Genomic DNA, 15,571 nt, shown 5'->3' with positions numbered 1-15,571 from the left:
ACCTATTTTTAACATATCATTTACAAATCAAGAAAAGTCATAACCAATCATCTGCCAAAAGATATGACTAACTTATAGGTGCAATATGCCTATTAAAAAACTCTGAAAGACAGCTACGTGTATTATCCTAGTAGTACCTATAAACTGGCACATTGTCGGCTGGTTAAAAAACACTTAATACGTTGCAATAGCAGGTAAGTATACAGGTAAGTATACACAGGACATACTCACTCACCAACACTATTTGTGGCAGTGATAGAGAGAGCCTGTCTTGAAGAGCCGATAATGAGATGCGTGCAAATTGAGTACTAATTCACACAAATTAAATTCCAGATCTTTGTTTCTGTCCAGAACAGGTGCTTAATTTCTGTACAGTACAGTTAGTTTTCCTTACTAATGTTGTTGTCCAAACTCATTAGGAAACTTAGTGTGTGATGTATGAACTCAATAACACATCAAGCAAAAAAACTACTCATTTTAATATGCATTTCAAATCTACATTTTGCTATCCATCATACATCATTTCATATCTGCTTGTAAAATTAAATCAAATGTAGATTCCGTATGTGAATCATACAGTATGACCAAACTCAATAATCAACATCCAGGTACCTTGCCTTGGTTGCGTTAGGATACTCCCAAACTAACAGTGAATGTTCATGTAAGGGGCAACGTGTGACAAATAAGCAGAACACTTCCCCAAACATAACCACAAGTAACAAAAGCAGGGATTAGAGTTGTGCTGGAATTGGCATGCACATAGGGCATCACTCCCCCCAGGTCAATATTTTACTACAAATAGTTAACAAAATAATCTTACTCTTATCCTACTTGATCTTCTGTCTTCTACCCTTCAATTTTTTTTAGGTTATTGTCCATATGCTGCTGACTTCCATTCTACTAAACACAAAGCTCTCCATCTGAATGTCTGTGTGAGGCCTGAATGTTGGTGTGGGACCATCCATCCTTGCCGTTCAGCGCAAGCCCCTTTCTCCACTGGGATAGGGATGCCTTATCAACCTTTCTAGTTCATCGACTATCCTCATCCACCAAATTGCTGGAGATCTGCCTAGAAGTTGTAGTCTGGACAGACCTTCTGCACCAGTTTGTAGTCGGTGCTGAGAAAAGAGATGAATACACAGAAGACCTTGAAGGGCTTGGCACAGATCCAGGCGGCGTGAGACTGGGTGTGTTCTGAGTAGCAGGTCTGGGAGGGGTCATAGAGGCAGGGTTTGGTCTTCTTGGCCCTGTTGGTCCTCTGGTACTCCACCCTGCAGTTGAGGGCCTTCATCTCTTGCAGGTGCTCATTGATGGTAGACTGTGGCCGATTCTGGAACTGGAGCTCCGGGCTTCCCACATCATCCCATTCCACGGGTTTGGAGGGAGGAACAATGCTCATTGAGATATTCCCCAGATGGGACGAGTTGTGATGGAAGTACACACTGAAGGTGCCGTTGATGTGGTCCACTATCTTACTTGTCACCAGCAGGCTGAACTTGGTGGTTTTGATGTTGAGGTAGAAGTTTCCCCAGCCAAAGGTCTTCTTAGCTTTGATAGGTGCTTTCATGGGGGGCTTGGGTTTGGAGTGTAACTGTGACTGATCCAGGGGTAGGGAGAGGTTCTGTGACCAGCCATGTGGGCCCGCAGAGCTATAGTTTGGGGCTTAGTCTTGGTGGATAGGATCTGGAAGTCTTTGGAAAGGTGTTTGACTTTCATTGCAGCTCCAATGTTTCCATCTACCCCTAACCTTCTTATGTCATAGGGAGAGGGCTGTGAGAGGGAGTCAAATGGGCTGAGGTTCAGATAGTCCAAGGTCTTCACAGCATCCTCCTTTTGCACCTGTGAACACATGAATGAAGGATACATTTAGTATTTTTTTCTCTCTGTCAGTCTGTCTCTCTCTCTCTATCTAATGAATTGTTGTCAATCGTCACGTGCCTGGAGTCTTTATATGAATATAACCTTGATCAAGTACATTAGGTAGAAATCTACTGATCAGTGTGGACGTAATCCTAAAAATACAATTAAGAGGACATGAGCGTTAATGGAGAATTGACAAAGACATGCTAAAAATGATGGGATGATGTCATGAGCTCATGAAAATGTATGAAAAGATGGTTCATCTCATCGGTCCATTATCCACTCAAAAAAACATTGGATGCAGTCTCTTTGTTCATGGCCTGAGCCATTGTAGTCAAGGAGTGTTTCATTGGTTGGTTGTGTATAACATTAGATTATAGACTCTGCTGCAGTAAGCTACACCCTTGATAACGGTGACTGTCAGACACAGCTGAGTGTGAAGTCAGCTTGGCTCCATGTCCTCTGCTGTAACCATCTGTCTTGAACCCTTCAACCGAATAACCATATCTCAGTTTTGGAAGATTTTGGTGATATGGTATATTTCTAGTTATACAGTGGATATGAATCATCCAAAGTCTTGGTATAATATGTAGATTATAAATAGACAACATGTACATGACATTTCCATGTCAGCTCTGGACAGAGATTCATGGGGCGGCGCACAATTGGCCCAGCATCGTTCGAGTTAGGGGGGGGTTTGGCCGGCGCAGCAGTGACTCACTAGTAACTCACTAGTGCGCACTAGTGACCCCTGTGGTGGGCTGGGCACAGTGCACGCTGACAGTCGCCAGGTGTACGGTGTTTCCTCCGACACATTGGTGTGGCTGGCTTCCAGGTTAAGTGGGCATTGTGTCAATGTGGCCAATGTGAAATGGCTAGCTAGTTAGCGGCGGTTCGCGCTAATAGTGTTTCAGTCGGTGACGTCACTCGCTCTGAAACCTAGAATTAGTTGTTCCCCTTGCTCGGCAAGGGCCATGGCTTTTGTGGCACGATGGGTAACGATGCTTCGTGAGTGACTGTGGTTGATGTGTGCAGAGGGTCCCTGGTTCGAGCCCAGGTTGGGGCGAGGAGAGGGACAGAAGCTATACTGTTACATCAAGAAGCAATGCGGCTTGGTTGGGTTGTGTTTCGGGGGACGCACGGTTCTCGACTTTCGCCTCTCCTGAGTTCATACAGGAGTAGCAGCGATGGGACAAGACTGTAACTACCAATTGGATACCATGAAGAAGGGGTAAAAAAAATGTATAAATATTTAAAAATGGAAAGCGAATAGTGTTCTTCCTCAATGATCCTTGGATGGAACTTTATAAGGATTCTCACTGTCCTAGAAAGCCTACCACTTGTCAACGTGTTCCATAAACAGACAGAAATATTGATAAACCCATAAGTCGTTTTTGATTTTTATCAATCCAATATTACAAATCAAATCAGAGTTGGCCATGTACACAGATTTGCAGATGTTATTGCATCTGCAGTGAATTGTTTGTATGCACAACGGTGGGTTGTAAAGTTTACTACATTGTACTGTATACCAAGCCCATGGGATTATACCATACAGCATAGCATATTCCCAATCCTACCCATTCATTGCTAATTTGATATATTCTTGCTATATACCCTGACCCATCTCACTGTATGTTAGCCTACACATCATCAATGTATAGTATACTTATAACTACATTTCCCCTCCCTGCATGCCTTTTTATGACCACTCTCCTGGCTGTAATCCACTGTCTAAATAAAGTCCCGTTGCAGAACCTTCAGCAGGCTAATGAACTCTGAGCCACTGCATTAATCTCCTCCACTAGCAGGGTGATGTGTCAGCCATGCCCGTGGCTGGGTTAGAAGACAACCTTACATGGGGAATCTCAGCTCATGGCAATGGGGATGACCGTGAAAGATGACAACATGGTTCTCACTGCTTTATTGTCTAGCATGGGAAATAATCATTACTGTACTCACATGATCATCATACATGAGAATGATGTTGGGGGAACTCTGAAGTGAAGAAAAAAAGTTGTGTTGGAGACACTGCTTATGGCCATCAGCTTCTGTGAAAGGAATATCTAACCAAAATGGTGCTGCTGTTTAAGCTTAGGTATTGTGATGTGCGCCTGAGTGAAGCGCCCTACCTGAGTTGCCGCACTATGATAAATGTGTTAGACAAACTACAGTGAGCAATAAATGAACCGTATGATTCTCCAGATTGTGTATGCTGAGCAAATGATCAGTTTAACCAGACACAGCTGTCAACCCTTAGGAGGATGTTTACAGGCAAACCGTATAGAGTTCCATCAAATGCTAATTTGCGACTCATATATTTCCAGTGATTATTAGTGCATGAATAGAAAGGTGTTGACTCAAAAATGCATTATAGCCTATAGGTTGATTGCATGAATTCAGTCTGTCTAGAAAATAATCCCAGTTCAATAAGAATGGGTGTTCTTCAACCTTAGTGGGAATTCTTAGAATTAATTCCTGATTTTTTTTTCAGTGCATTCATAACAGGTAATGAACTTTTCTAAATGTGGAAACAGTGTCATTACTGGGCAAAAGCTGGTTAAATCGTTGTTTCCACTTTATTTCAGAAATTCAGAAATTCAATGTGATGACGTTGAATCAACATGGAAAACTGATTGGATTTGAGAAAAGCTATCAAAGTAAGGGAATTTCATATTTTTTGCACCCAACTTTTAACCTAAATCACATGACATGGTGACATTTTCTGTTGATTTCACATTGAATTCACATCAGTTGACAACTCAACCAAATGTAAATCAAAACTGGACATCTGTGCCCAGTTGGTAATTAATGCCATTAAGTAAGAGAACATCTTGAGACCTTACAAATGCATAGACACAACTATCAGTTGGAATTATTCATCACCATGAGACGTTTTTAGGGAACCAGAGTCCTCTGGGGTATGTTGAAAATAAGATAACGTAGATAAAGAGAAATTAACTTTGAGGAAGTTCTACCCAAAGCCATTATCCTATGTTATCACGATCAACATATCTCTTCATAGCCTACAACATCATAACTATCAACCTCTACAATAGATATAAAGAATGTCTTACCATTGATTTCCATATGTAACCTATGGCTTTGTGGTAGTGTGAGGTGCACTGAAGTAGTACTGTCATGTTTTGTCTTATATTGTCTTGTCATTTTGCTTTTCCTTCTGTTCGTTTTCCCCCTGCTGGTCTTTTTAGGTTCGTTCCCCTTTTTCTCTCTCCCTCCCTCTCTCTCTTCTCTCTATCGTTCCGTTCCTGCTCCCAGCTGTTCCTATTCCCCTAATCAATCATTTAGTCTTCCCACACCTGTTCCCTATCTTTTCCCCTGATTAGAGTCCCTATTTCTCCCCTTGTTTTCCGTTTCTGCCCTGTCGGATCCTTGTATATTGTTCACCGTGCTGTGTCTTTGTATCGCCCTGTCGTGTCGTGTTTCCCTCAGATGCTGCGTGGTGAGCAGGTGTCTGAGTCTGCTACGGTCAAGTGCCTTCCCGAGGCAACCTGCAGTTTATTATCGAGTCTCCAGTCATTTCTCGTGATTACGAGTGGAATTGTTTTTTATGCTTTATTTACCGCTCCGATTTGTCTAGGAGTATTGCTATTTCCTTTAACTGGATTAAAGACTCTGTTTTCGCCAAGTCGCTTTTGGGTCCTCATTCACCTGCATAACAGAAGGATCCGACCAAAGAATGGACCCAGCGACTACAGACGCTCGTAACACTGCCGTCGAGATCCAAGGAGCCATGCTCGGCAGACACGAGCAGGAATTGTCTGCTGCTCGTCATGCCATGGAGAACCTGGCCGCTCAGGTTTCCGACCTCTCTGGACAGTTCCAGAGTCTTCGTCTCGTGCCACCTGTTACTTCCTGGTCTGCCGAGCCTCCGGAACCTAGGGTTAATAACCCACCTTGCTACTCCGGGCAGCCCACGGAGTGCCGCTCCTTTCTCACCCAGTGTGATATTGTGTTCTCTCTCCAACCCAACACATACTCTAGAGAGAGAGCTCGGGTTGCTTACGTCATTTCACTCCTTACTGGCTGGGCTCGAGAGTGGGGCACAGCTATCTGGGAGGCAAGGGCTGATTGTTCAAACAATTACCAGAACTTTAAAGAGGAGATGATTCGGGTTTTTGACCGTTCAGTTTTTGGTAGGGAGGCTTCTAGGGCCCTGGCTTCCCTATGCCAGGGTGATCGATCCATAACGGATTACTCTATAGAGTTTCGCACTCTTGCTGCCTCTAGTGACTGGAACGAGCCGGCGCTGCTCGCTCGTTTTCTGGAGGGACTCCACGCAGTGGTTAAAGATGAGATTCTCTCCCGGGAGGTTCCTTCCAGTGTGGACTCTTTGATTGCTCTCGCCATCCGCATAGAACGACGGGTAGATCTTCGTCACTAAGCTCGTGGAAGAGAGCTCGCGTCAACGGTGTTTCCCTGCTCCGCATCGCAACCATCTCCCTCCTCTGGCTCAGAGACTGAGCCCATGCAGCTGGGAGGTATTCGCATCTCGACTAAGGAGAGGGAACGGAGGATCACCAACCGCCTGTGCCTCTATTGCGGATTTGATGGACATTTTGTCAATTCATGTCCAGTAAAAGCCAGAGCTCATCAGTAAGCGGAGGGCTACTGGTGAGCGCTACTACTCAGGTCTCTCCATCTAGATCCTGTACTACTATGTCGGTCCATCTACGCTGGACCGGTTCGGGTGCTACATGCAGTGCCTTGATAGACTCTGGGGCTGAGGGTTGTTTCATGGACGAAGCATGGGCTCGGAAACATGACATTCCTTTCAGACAGTTAGACAAGCCTACGCCCATGTTCGCCTTAGATGGTAGTCATCTTCCCTGTATCAGATTTGAGACACTACCTTTAACCCTCACAGTATCTGGTAACCACAGTGAGACTATTTCTTTTTTGATTTTTCGTTCACCTTTTACACCTGTTGTTTTGGGTCATCCCTGGCTAGTATGTCATAATCCTTCTATTAATTGGTCTAGTAATTCTATCCTATCCTGTAACGTTTCTTGTCATGTGAAGTGTTTAATGTCTGCCATCCCTCCCATTTCTTCTGTCCCCACTTCTCAGGAGGAACCTGGCGATTTGACAGGAGTGCCGGAGGAATATCATGATCTGCGCACGGTCTTCAGTCGGTCCCGAGCCAACTCCCTTCCTCCTCACCGGTCGTATGATTGTAGTATTGATCTCCTTCCGGGGACCACTCCTCCTCGGGGTAGACTATACTCTCTGTCGGCTCCCGAACGTAAGGCTCTCGAGGATTATTTGTCTGTGTCTCTTGACGCCGGTACCATAGTGCCTTCTTCCTCTCCGGCCGGGGCGGGGTTTTTTTTTGTTAAGAAAAAGGACGGTACTCTGCGCCCCTGCGTGGATTATCGAGGGCTGAATGACATAACGGTTAAGAATCGTTATCCGCTTCCCCTTATGTCATCAGCCTTCGAGATTCTGCAGGGAGCCAGGTGCTTTACTAAGTTGGACCTTCGTAACGCTTACCATCTCGTGCGCATCAGAGAGGGGGACGAGTGGAAAACGGCGTTTAACACTCCGTTAGGGCATTTTGAGTACCGGGTTCTGCCGTTTGGTCTCGCCAATGCGCCAGCTGTTTTTCAGGCATTAGTTAATGATGTTCTGAGAGACATGCTGAACATCTTTGTTTTTGTCTATCTTGACGATATCCTGATTTTTTCACCGTCACTCGAGATTCATGTTCAGCACGTTCGACGTGTTCTCCAGCGCCTTTTAGAGAATTGTCTCTACGTGAAGGCTGAGAAGTGCTCTTTTCATGTCTCCTCCGTTACTTTTCTCGGTTCCGTTATTTCCGCTGAAGGCATTCAGATGGATTCCGCTAAGGTCCAAGCTGTCAGTGAGTGGCCCGTTCCAAGGTCACGTGTCGAGTTGCAGCGCTTTCTAGGTTTCGCTAATTTCTATCGGCGTTTCATTCGTAATTTCGGTCAAGTTGCTGCCCCTCTCACAGCTCTTACTTCTGTCAAGACGTGTTTTAAGTGGTCCGGTTCCGCCCAGGGAGCTTTTGATCTTCTAAAAGAACGTTTTACGTCCACTCCTATCCTCGTTACTCCTGACGTCACTAGACAATTCATTGTCGAGGTTGACGCTTCAGAGGTAGGCGTGGGAGCCATTCTATCCCAGCGCTTCCAGCGCTTATTTTTCTCATCGCCTGTCGCCATCTGAACGCAACTATGATGTGGGTAACCGCGAACTGCTCGCCATCCGCTTAGCCCTAGGCGAATGGCGACAGTGGTTGGAGGGGGCGACCGTTCCTTTGTCGTTTGGACAGACCATAAGAACCTTGAGTACATCCGTTCTGCCAAACGACTTAATGCTCGTCAAGCTCGTTGGGCGTTATTTTTCGCTCGTTTCGAGTTTGTGATTTCTTACCGTCCGGGTAGCAAGAACACCAAGCCTGATGCCTTATCCCGTCTTTTTTAGTTCTTCTGTGGCTTCTACTGATCCCGAGGGGATTCTTCCTTATGGGCGTGTTGTCGGGTTGACAGTCTGGGGAATTGAAAGACAGGTTAAGCAAGCACTCACGCACACTGCGTCGCCGCGCACTTGTCCTAGTAACCTTCTTTTCGTTCCTGTTTCCACTCGTCTGGCTGTTCTTCAGTGGGCTCACTCTGCCAAGTTAGCTGGTCATCCCGGTGTTCGAGGCACTCTTGCTTCTATTCGCCAGCGCTTTTGGTGGCCGACTCAGGAGCGTGACACGCGCCGTTTCGTGGCTGCTTGTTCGGACTGCGCGCAGACTAAGTCAGGTAACTCTCCTCCTGCCGGTCGTCTCAGACCGCTCCCCATTCCTTCTCGACCATGGTCTCACATCGCCCTAGACTTCATTACCGGTCTGCCTTTGTCTGCGGGGAAGACTGTGATTCTTACGGTTGTCGATAGGTTCTCTAAGGCGGCACATTTCATTCCTCTCGCTAAACTTCCTTCCGCTAAGGAGACGGCACAAATCATCATCGAGAATGTGTTCAGAATTCATGGCCTCCCGTTAGACGCCGTTTCAGACAGAGGTCCGCAATTCACGTCACAGTTTTGGAGGGAGTTCTGTCGTTTGATTGGTGCGTCCGTCAGTCTCTCTTCCGGGTTTCATCCCCAGTCTAACGGTCAAGCAGAGAGGGCCAATCAGACGATTGGTCGCATACTACGCAGCCTTTCTTTCAGAAACCCTGCGTCTTGGGCAGAACAGCTCCCCTGGGCAGAATACGCTCACAACTCGCTTCCTTCGTCTGCTACCGGGTTATCTCCGTTTCAGAGTAGTCTGGGTTACCAGCCTCCTCTGTTCTCATCCCAGCTTGCCGAGTCCAGCGTTCCCTCCGCTCAAGCGTTTGTCCAACGTTGTGAGCGCACCTGGAGGAGGGTGAGGTCTGCACTTTGCCGTTACAGGGCACAGACTGTGAGAGCCGCCAATAAACGTAGGATTAAGAGTCCAAGGTATTGTTGCGGCCAGAGAGTGTGGCTTTCCACTCGCAACCTTCCTCTTACGACAGCTTCTCGTAAGTTGACTCCGCGGTTCATTGGTCCGTTCCGTGTCTCCCAGGTCGTCAATCCTGTCGCTGTGCGACTGCTTCTTCCGCGACATCTTCGTCGCGTCCATCCTGTCTTCCATGTCTCCTGTGTCAAGCCCTTTCTTCGCACCCCCGTTCGTCTTCCCTCCCCCCTCCTGTCCTTGTCGAGAGCGCACCTATTTACAAGGTACGTAGGATCATGGACATGCGTTCTCGGGGACGGGGTCACCAATACTTAGTGGATTGGGAGGGTTACGGTCCTGAGGAGAGGAGTTGGGTTCCGTCTCGGGACGTGCTGGACCGTTCACTGATTGATGATTTCCTCCGTTGCCGCCAGGATTCCTCCTCGAGTGCGCCAGGAGGCGCTCGGTGAGTGGGGGGTACTGTCATGTTTTGTCTTATATTGTCTTGTCATTTTGCTTTTCCTTCTGTTCGTTTTCCCCCTGCTGGTCTTTTTAGGTTCGTTCCCCTTTTTCTCTCTCCCTCCCTCTCTCTCTTCTCTCTATCGTTCCGTTCCTGCTCCCAGCTGTTCCTATTCCCCTAATCAATCATTTAGTCTTCCCACACCTGTTCCCTATCTTTTCCCCTGATTAGAGTCCCTATTTCTCCCCTTGTTTTCCGTTTCTGCCCTGTCGGATCCTTGTATATTGTTCACCGTGCTGTGTCTTTGTATCGCCCTGTCGTGTCGTGTTTCCCTCAGATGCTGCGTGGTGAGCAGGTGTCTGAGTCTGCTACGGTCAAGTGCCTTCCCGAGGCAACCTGCAGTTTATTATCGAGTCTCCAGTCATTTCTCGTGATTACGAGTGGAATTGTTTTTTATGCTTTATTTACCGCTCCGATTTGTCTAGGAGTATTGCTATTTCCTTTAACTGGATTAAAGACTCTGTTTTCGCCAAGTCGCTTTTGGGTCCTCATTCACCTGCATAACAAGTACTCCCTCTATGTTCAGCGGAATAATTATTCAGATCATTTATATGATCCAGTTGTTTTCTTGCCCCAGGGATAGATGGGCGATATAATGGGAATTTAATCTAGGACATATTTATGCTTTATTATACTGAACAAAAATATAAATGCAACATGCAACAATTTCAAAGATTTTACTGACTTACATTTCATATGAGGAAATCAGTCAATTGAAATAAATTCAATTAGGCCCTTATTTATGGATTTCACATGACTGGGAATAAAGATATGCATCTGTTGGTCACAGGTACTTTAAAAGACACGGGACTCAGGAACTTGTCATGGTATTTCTGTGCATTCAAATTGCCATCAATAAAATGTAATTGTGTTCGTTGTCCGTAGCTCATGCCTGCCCATAACGTAACCCCACCGCCACCATGGGGCACTCTGTTCACAACATTGACATCAGCAGTCCGCTCGCCCACACAACGCCATACACGTGGTCTGCGGTTGTGAGGCCGGTTGGACATACTGACAAATTCTTTAAAACAACGTTGGATGCGGCTTATGGTAGAGAAATTAACATTCTCTGGCAAGAGTTCTGGTGGAAATTCCTGCAGTCATAATGGCAATTGCATGGTCCCTCAACTTGAGATATCTGTGGCATTTTGTTGTGTGTCAAAACTGCACATTTTAGAGTGGCCTTTTATTGTTTCCAGCACAACATCCATCTGTGTAATGCTGTTTAATCAGCTTCCTGGTATGCCACACCTGTCAGCTGGATGGATTATCTTGGAAAAGGGGAAATACTTACTAACAGGGATGTGAACAAATTTGTGCACACAATTAGAAAGAAATCTGCTTTTTATGGAACATTTCTGGGATATTTTATTTCAGTGCATGAAACACGGGACCAACACTTGACATGTTGCCATTATATTTCTGTTCAGAAAGGTTTGGTGCATCAAAGTGGTCACTGGTCAGGTTCACAGTTTACTCACTCCTCTTCTCAAATAAGAACCAAAAGCAATTGGGCAACGCCACAGACATATGGACGGCACCTAAGCATGAATGGGCACAAAGAGCCAAGTACTATTGTTATTTTATAAAAAACACATGGAAAAAATACACATTTTTACTTTAACTCTCGGAATAACACCTGTTTATCGGAAAATGATTGCCTGCACTTGTCATGTGAAATATGTGAAATAGCTTACCGTCGGTAGAAGCCACAGACTGAAGGTGGCAAAGTTGAATAATAGTACCCTCATTTCTTCTCTGAATGTCTTATGTTGACGTACAAATCTGGACACCGGGGCAATCAATCAAAGTCTGACAGCAATCCACTTGGAAGAAAACGTAGAACCCTTTAGACTAACAAGAAAGTCAAATCACATTTTGTTAGTGGCTTCAATAACATTTTATCGTGAGGTCCATAGCTCTGTGAAAACAGGATGAACTGGGAGGAAAGAGAACATCAGGAATTTGTTTGAGAGATCTACCCTGCTTATATTATTAGACAGCCCCTGCATTTTCATTTGCGCTCTCACGCTCTCCCCCGCACATTCTCTCTCCCTTTCTGTCTGTGCCATACATGCACATGTCAGTTTGCTTCTCATCATTGTATAATGAGAGCAAATTAGAACTCATGTAAAAGAGCATAATTTCACAAACCACCTACACTTTGTAGCTGGCATTCTTTTGAAATTGACCATGGTAAATATAGATCATGGTCCAAAAATTACAATTGTGAAGCTATTGGAGTATATAATGAATCCCTAATATGTACGCTATCAACTGTGGGCAGCATGTGAGAGCATTAAAATCATAAAGACCCTCTCATGAATCTGGTAATAAATTCCAGAGGAAATCTTACAGGATGGTGGTATGGAGGCTTGTTACCACTCTGCTACTGTCTATCTGTCACCAAACCTCCTGGCTCGTTACGACTCTTACCCAGAGATGTGACTTCTTAAGCAGCACAATTTGACAGCCTACCCCTATGTCCCTGGTTCTGCCACTGGGAGGCTGACACAATGACAGGAAATCTCTCCCTGGGGAGTGGGGAATATAAAGACAGTACCAGCATAGTGTCAGTATGTGTGCCAAATGTGGATAGTTTCTGTAGACTATTGGTGGTTGCTGCTGACTATCTTACGTACAGTCTTGGTATGTGTGTGTGGAAACAGCCTGATAAGGCAGGGAAATTATCGTTTCTCAATTGCCCGTCTTTTTTTTAACCAAGTGGTCCAAATTCCTTTGTCAACATGCACTGAACCGAAATCTAAGCGCTGAAATAAAAGATCCCAGAAATACTCCATTTGCACAAAATGCTAATTTTGATCAAATTTTGTGTACAAATTTCTTTGTTTCCCTAGTGCGCATTTCTCCTTTGCCAAGACAGTCCATCCACCTGACAGGTGTGGCTTATCAAGAAGATGTTTAAATAGCATGATCATAACACAGGTACATGTTATGCTGGGAACAATAGAATGCCACTCAAAAATGTGTAGTTTTGACACACAACACAATGCCACAGATGTCTCAAGTTTTGAGGGAGCGTGCAATTGGCATGCTGACTGCAGGAATATTCACCACAGCTGTTGCCAGAGAATTTTATGTTAATTTCTCGCAGTGGAGCAGGTAGACAACTTCAAGTTCCGTCGTGAAGAAGGCACGACAGTGCCTCTTCCACCTCAAGAGATTGAAAAAGTTTGGCATGTTCCCTCAAATCCTCAAAGTTCTACAGCTGTACCATTGAGAGCATTTTACCTGGCTGAATCACTGCCTGGGAAGGCAATAGCACCATCGCATGGCACTACAGAGGGTGGTGCGGACAGCCCAGTACATCACTGAAGCCGAGCTCCCTGCCATTTAGGACATTTATATCAGGCGGTGTAGTAGGAAGGCCCGGAAAATCATTAAAGACTCCAACCACCTATGCCATAGACTATTCTCTCTGCTTCTGCATAGCCAGCGGTACCGGTGCATCAAGTCTGGCAACAAAAGGCTCTTGAACAGCTTCTATCCCCAAGTAATACGCCTGATAAATAGCTAACAATATAGCTACACTGACTATCTGAGTTAACCTTGTACAGTGAGGGGGGAAAAGTATTTGATCCCCTGCTGATTTTGTATGTTTGCCCACGGACAAAGCAATTGTCAGTCTATAATTTTAATGGTAGGTTTATTTGAACAGTGAGAGACAGAATAACAACAAAAAAATCCAGAAAAACACATGTCAAATGCTATAAATTGATTAGCATTTTAATGAGTGAAATAAGTATTTGACCCCTCTGCAAAACATGACTTGGTACTTGGTGGCAAAACCCTTGTTGGCAATCAGAGGTCAGATATTTCTTGGAGTTGGCCACCAGGTTTGCACACATCTCAGGAGGGATTTTGTTCCACTCCTCTTTGCAGATCTTCTCCAAGTCATTAAGGTTTCGATGCTGACGTTTGGCAACTCGAACCTTCAGCTCCCTCCACAGATCTTCTATGGGATTAAGGTCTGGAGACTGGCTAGGCCACTCCAGGACCTTAATGTGCTTCTTCTTGAGCCACTCATTTGTTGCCTTGGCCGTGTGTTTTGGGTCATTGTCATGCTGGAATACCCATCCACGACCCATTTTCAATGCCCTGGCTGAGGGAAGGAGGTTCTCACCCAAGATTTGACGGTACATGGCCCTGTCCATCGGCCCTTTGATGCGGTGAAGTTGTCCTGTCCCCTTAGCAGAAACACCCCCAAAGCATAATGTTTACACCTCCATGTTTGACGGTGGGGATGGTGTTCTTGGGGTCATAGGCAGTAATCCTCCTCCTCCTAACACGGCGAGTTGAGTTGATGCCAAAGAGCTCCATTTTGGTCTCATCTGACCACAACATTTTAACCCAGTTGTCCTATGAATCATTCAGATGTTCATTGACAAACTTCAGACGGGCATGTATATGTGCTTTCTTGAGCAGGGGGACCTTGTGGGCGCTGCAGGATTTCAATTCTTCACGGCGTAGTGTGTTACCAATTGTTTTCTTGGTGACTATGGTCCCAGCTGTCTTGAGATCATTGACAAGATCCTCCCGTGTAGTTCTGGGCTGATTCCTCACCATTCTCATGATCATTGCAACTCCACGAGGTGAGATATTGCATGGAGCCCCAGGCCGAGGGAGATCGACAGTTCTTTTGTGTTTCTTCCATTTGCGAATAATCTCACCAACTGTTGTCACCTCCTCACCAAGCTGCTTGGCGATGGTCTTGTAGTCCATTCCATCCTTGTGTAGATCTACAATCTTGTCACCAACATCCTTGGAGAGCTCTTTGGTCATGGCCATGGTGGAGAGTTTGGAATCTGATTGATTGCTTCTGTGGACAAGTATATTTTATACAGGTAACAAGCTGAGATTAGGAGCACTCCCTTTAAGAGTGTGCTCCTAAACTCAGCTCGTTACCTGTATAAAAGACAGCTGGGAGCCAGAAATATTTCTGATTGAGAGGGGGTCAAATACTTATTTCCCTCATTAAAATGCAACTCAATTTATAACATTTTCTTTTACATGCATTGTTCTGGATTTTTTAAATTGTTATTCTGTCTCTCACTGTTCAAATAAACCTACCATTAAAATGATAGACTGATCATTTCTTTGTCAGTGGGCAAACGTACAAAATCAGTATGGGATCAAATACTTTTTTCCCTCACTGTATCCTCATCGACCTTTTTATGTTTTTCTTTCTATGCACACTCACCGGGCCCTACACACTCACTCCATCTGCTCACTCACCGGGCCCTACACATTCACACACTCACTCCATCTTTTGCTCACTCACACATAATATTCACATACATTTATATTGACTCTACACACACACGCACACCCATTCACATACAAGCTGCTGCTACTCTGTTTATCTTATATCCTGATGCCCAGTCACCTTATCCTTATACATATCTACCTCCATCACTCCAGTATTCCTGCACATTGTAAATCTGGTATTGGAACTGACTCTGTATATAGTATGCTTACTTACTTATTGTGTTCATATTTTTTCTTATTTCTCATGTTTTTTTCTCTAGGATTACAATGTTCCTGATTCTTGCATTGTTGGATTTTGAGTTTGCAATCAAGGCATTTCACTGTACATGTGAACATTTGCATGTGACATTAAAACTTGAAACTTGAGTTGGACAATATTCCACAAGCCACAAACAACAGCCTGATGATCACCTCTAAGCAAAGGAGATGTGTTACCTGTGGCAAATGGTGGT

At 45.0% G+C, this 15,571-nt stretch overlaps 1 protein-coding gene across 1 annotated transcript; it reads right to left on the bottom strand.

Annotated features, from left to right (window-relative positions):
* Positions 1–488: 488 nt before the first annotated feature.
* On the bottom strand, positions 489–11,768 carry LOC124045045 (neurexophilin-4-like). Its single transcript, XM_046364257.1, has 2 exons — positions 11,528–11,768; positions 489–1,839 (listed from the first exon to the last, which is right to left on the bottom strand). Exon 2 carries the CDS (start codon positions 1,565–1,567, stop codon positions 1,070–1,072), a length of 498 nt encoding a protein of 165 aa, XP_046220213.1. The 5' UTR covers positions 1,568–1,839; positions 11,528–11,768; the 3' UTR covers positions 489–1,069.
* Positions 11,769–15,571: the final 3,803 nt, after the last annotated feature.

The sequence above is a fragment of the Oncorhynchus gorbuscha genome, linkage group LG10, assembly GCF_021184085.1.
Source record: "Oncorhynchus gorbuscha isolate QuinsamMale2020 ecotype Even-year linkage group LG10, OgorEven_v1.0, whole genome shotgun sequence".
Lineage (NCBI taxonomy): Eukaryota > Metazoa > Chordata > Actinopteri > Salmoniformes > Salmonidae > Oncorhynchus > Oncorhynchus gorbuscha.
This window is presented reverse-complemented; position numbering and strand designations above follow the sequence as displayed.

Excerpts from the sequence above, each read along its gene's own strand:
- LOC124045045 (XM_046364257.1), bottom strand. The coding sequence starts at position 1,567 with ATGAAAGCACCTATCAAAGCTAAGAAGACCTTTGGCTGGGGAAACTTC.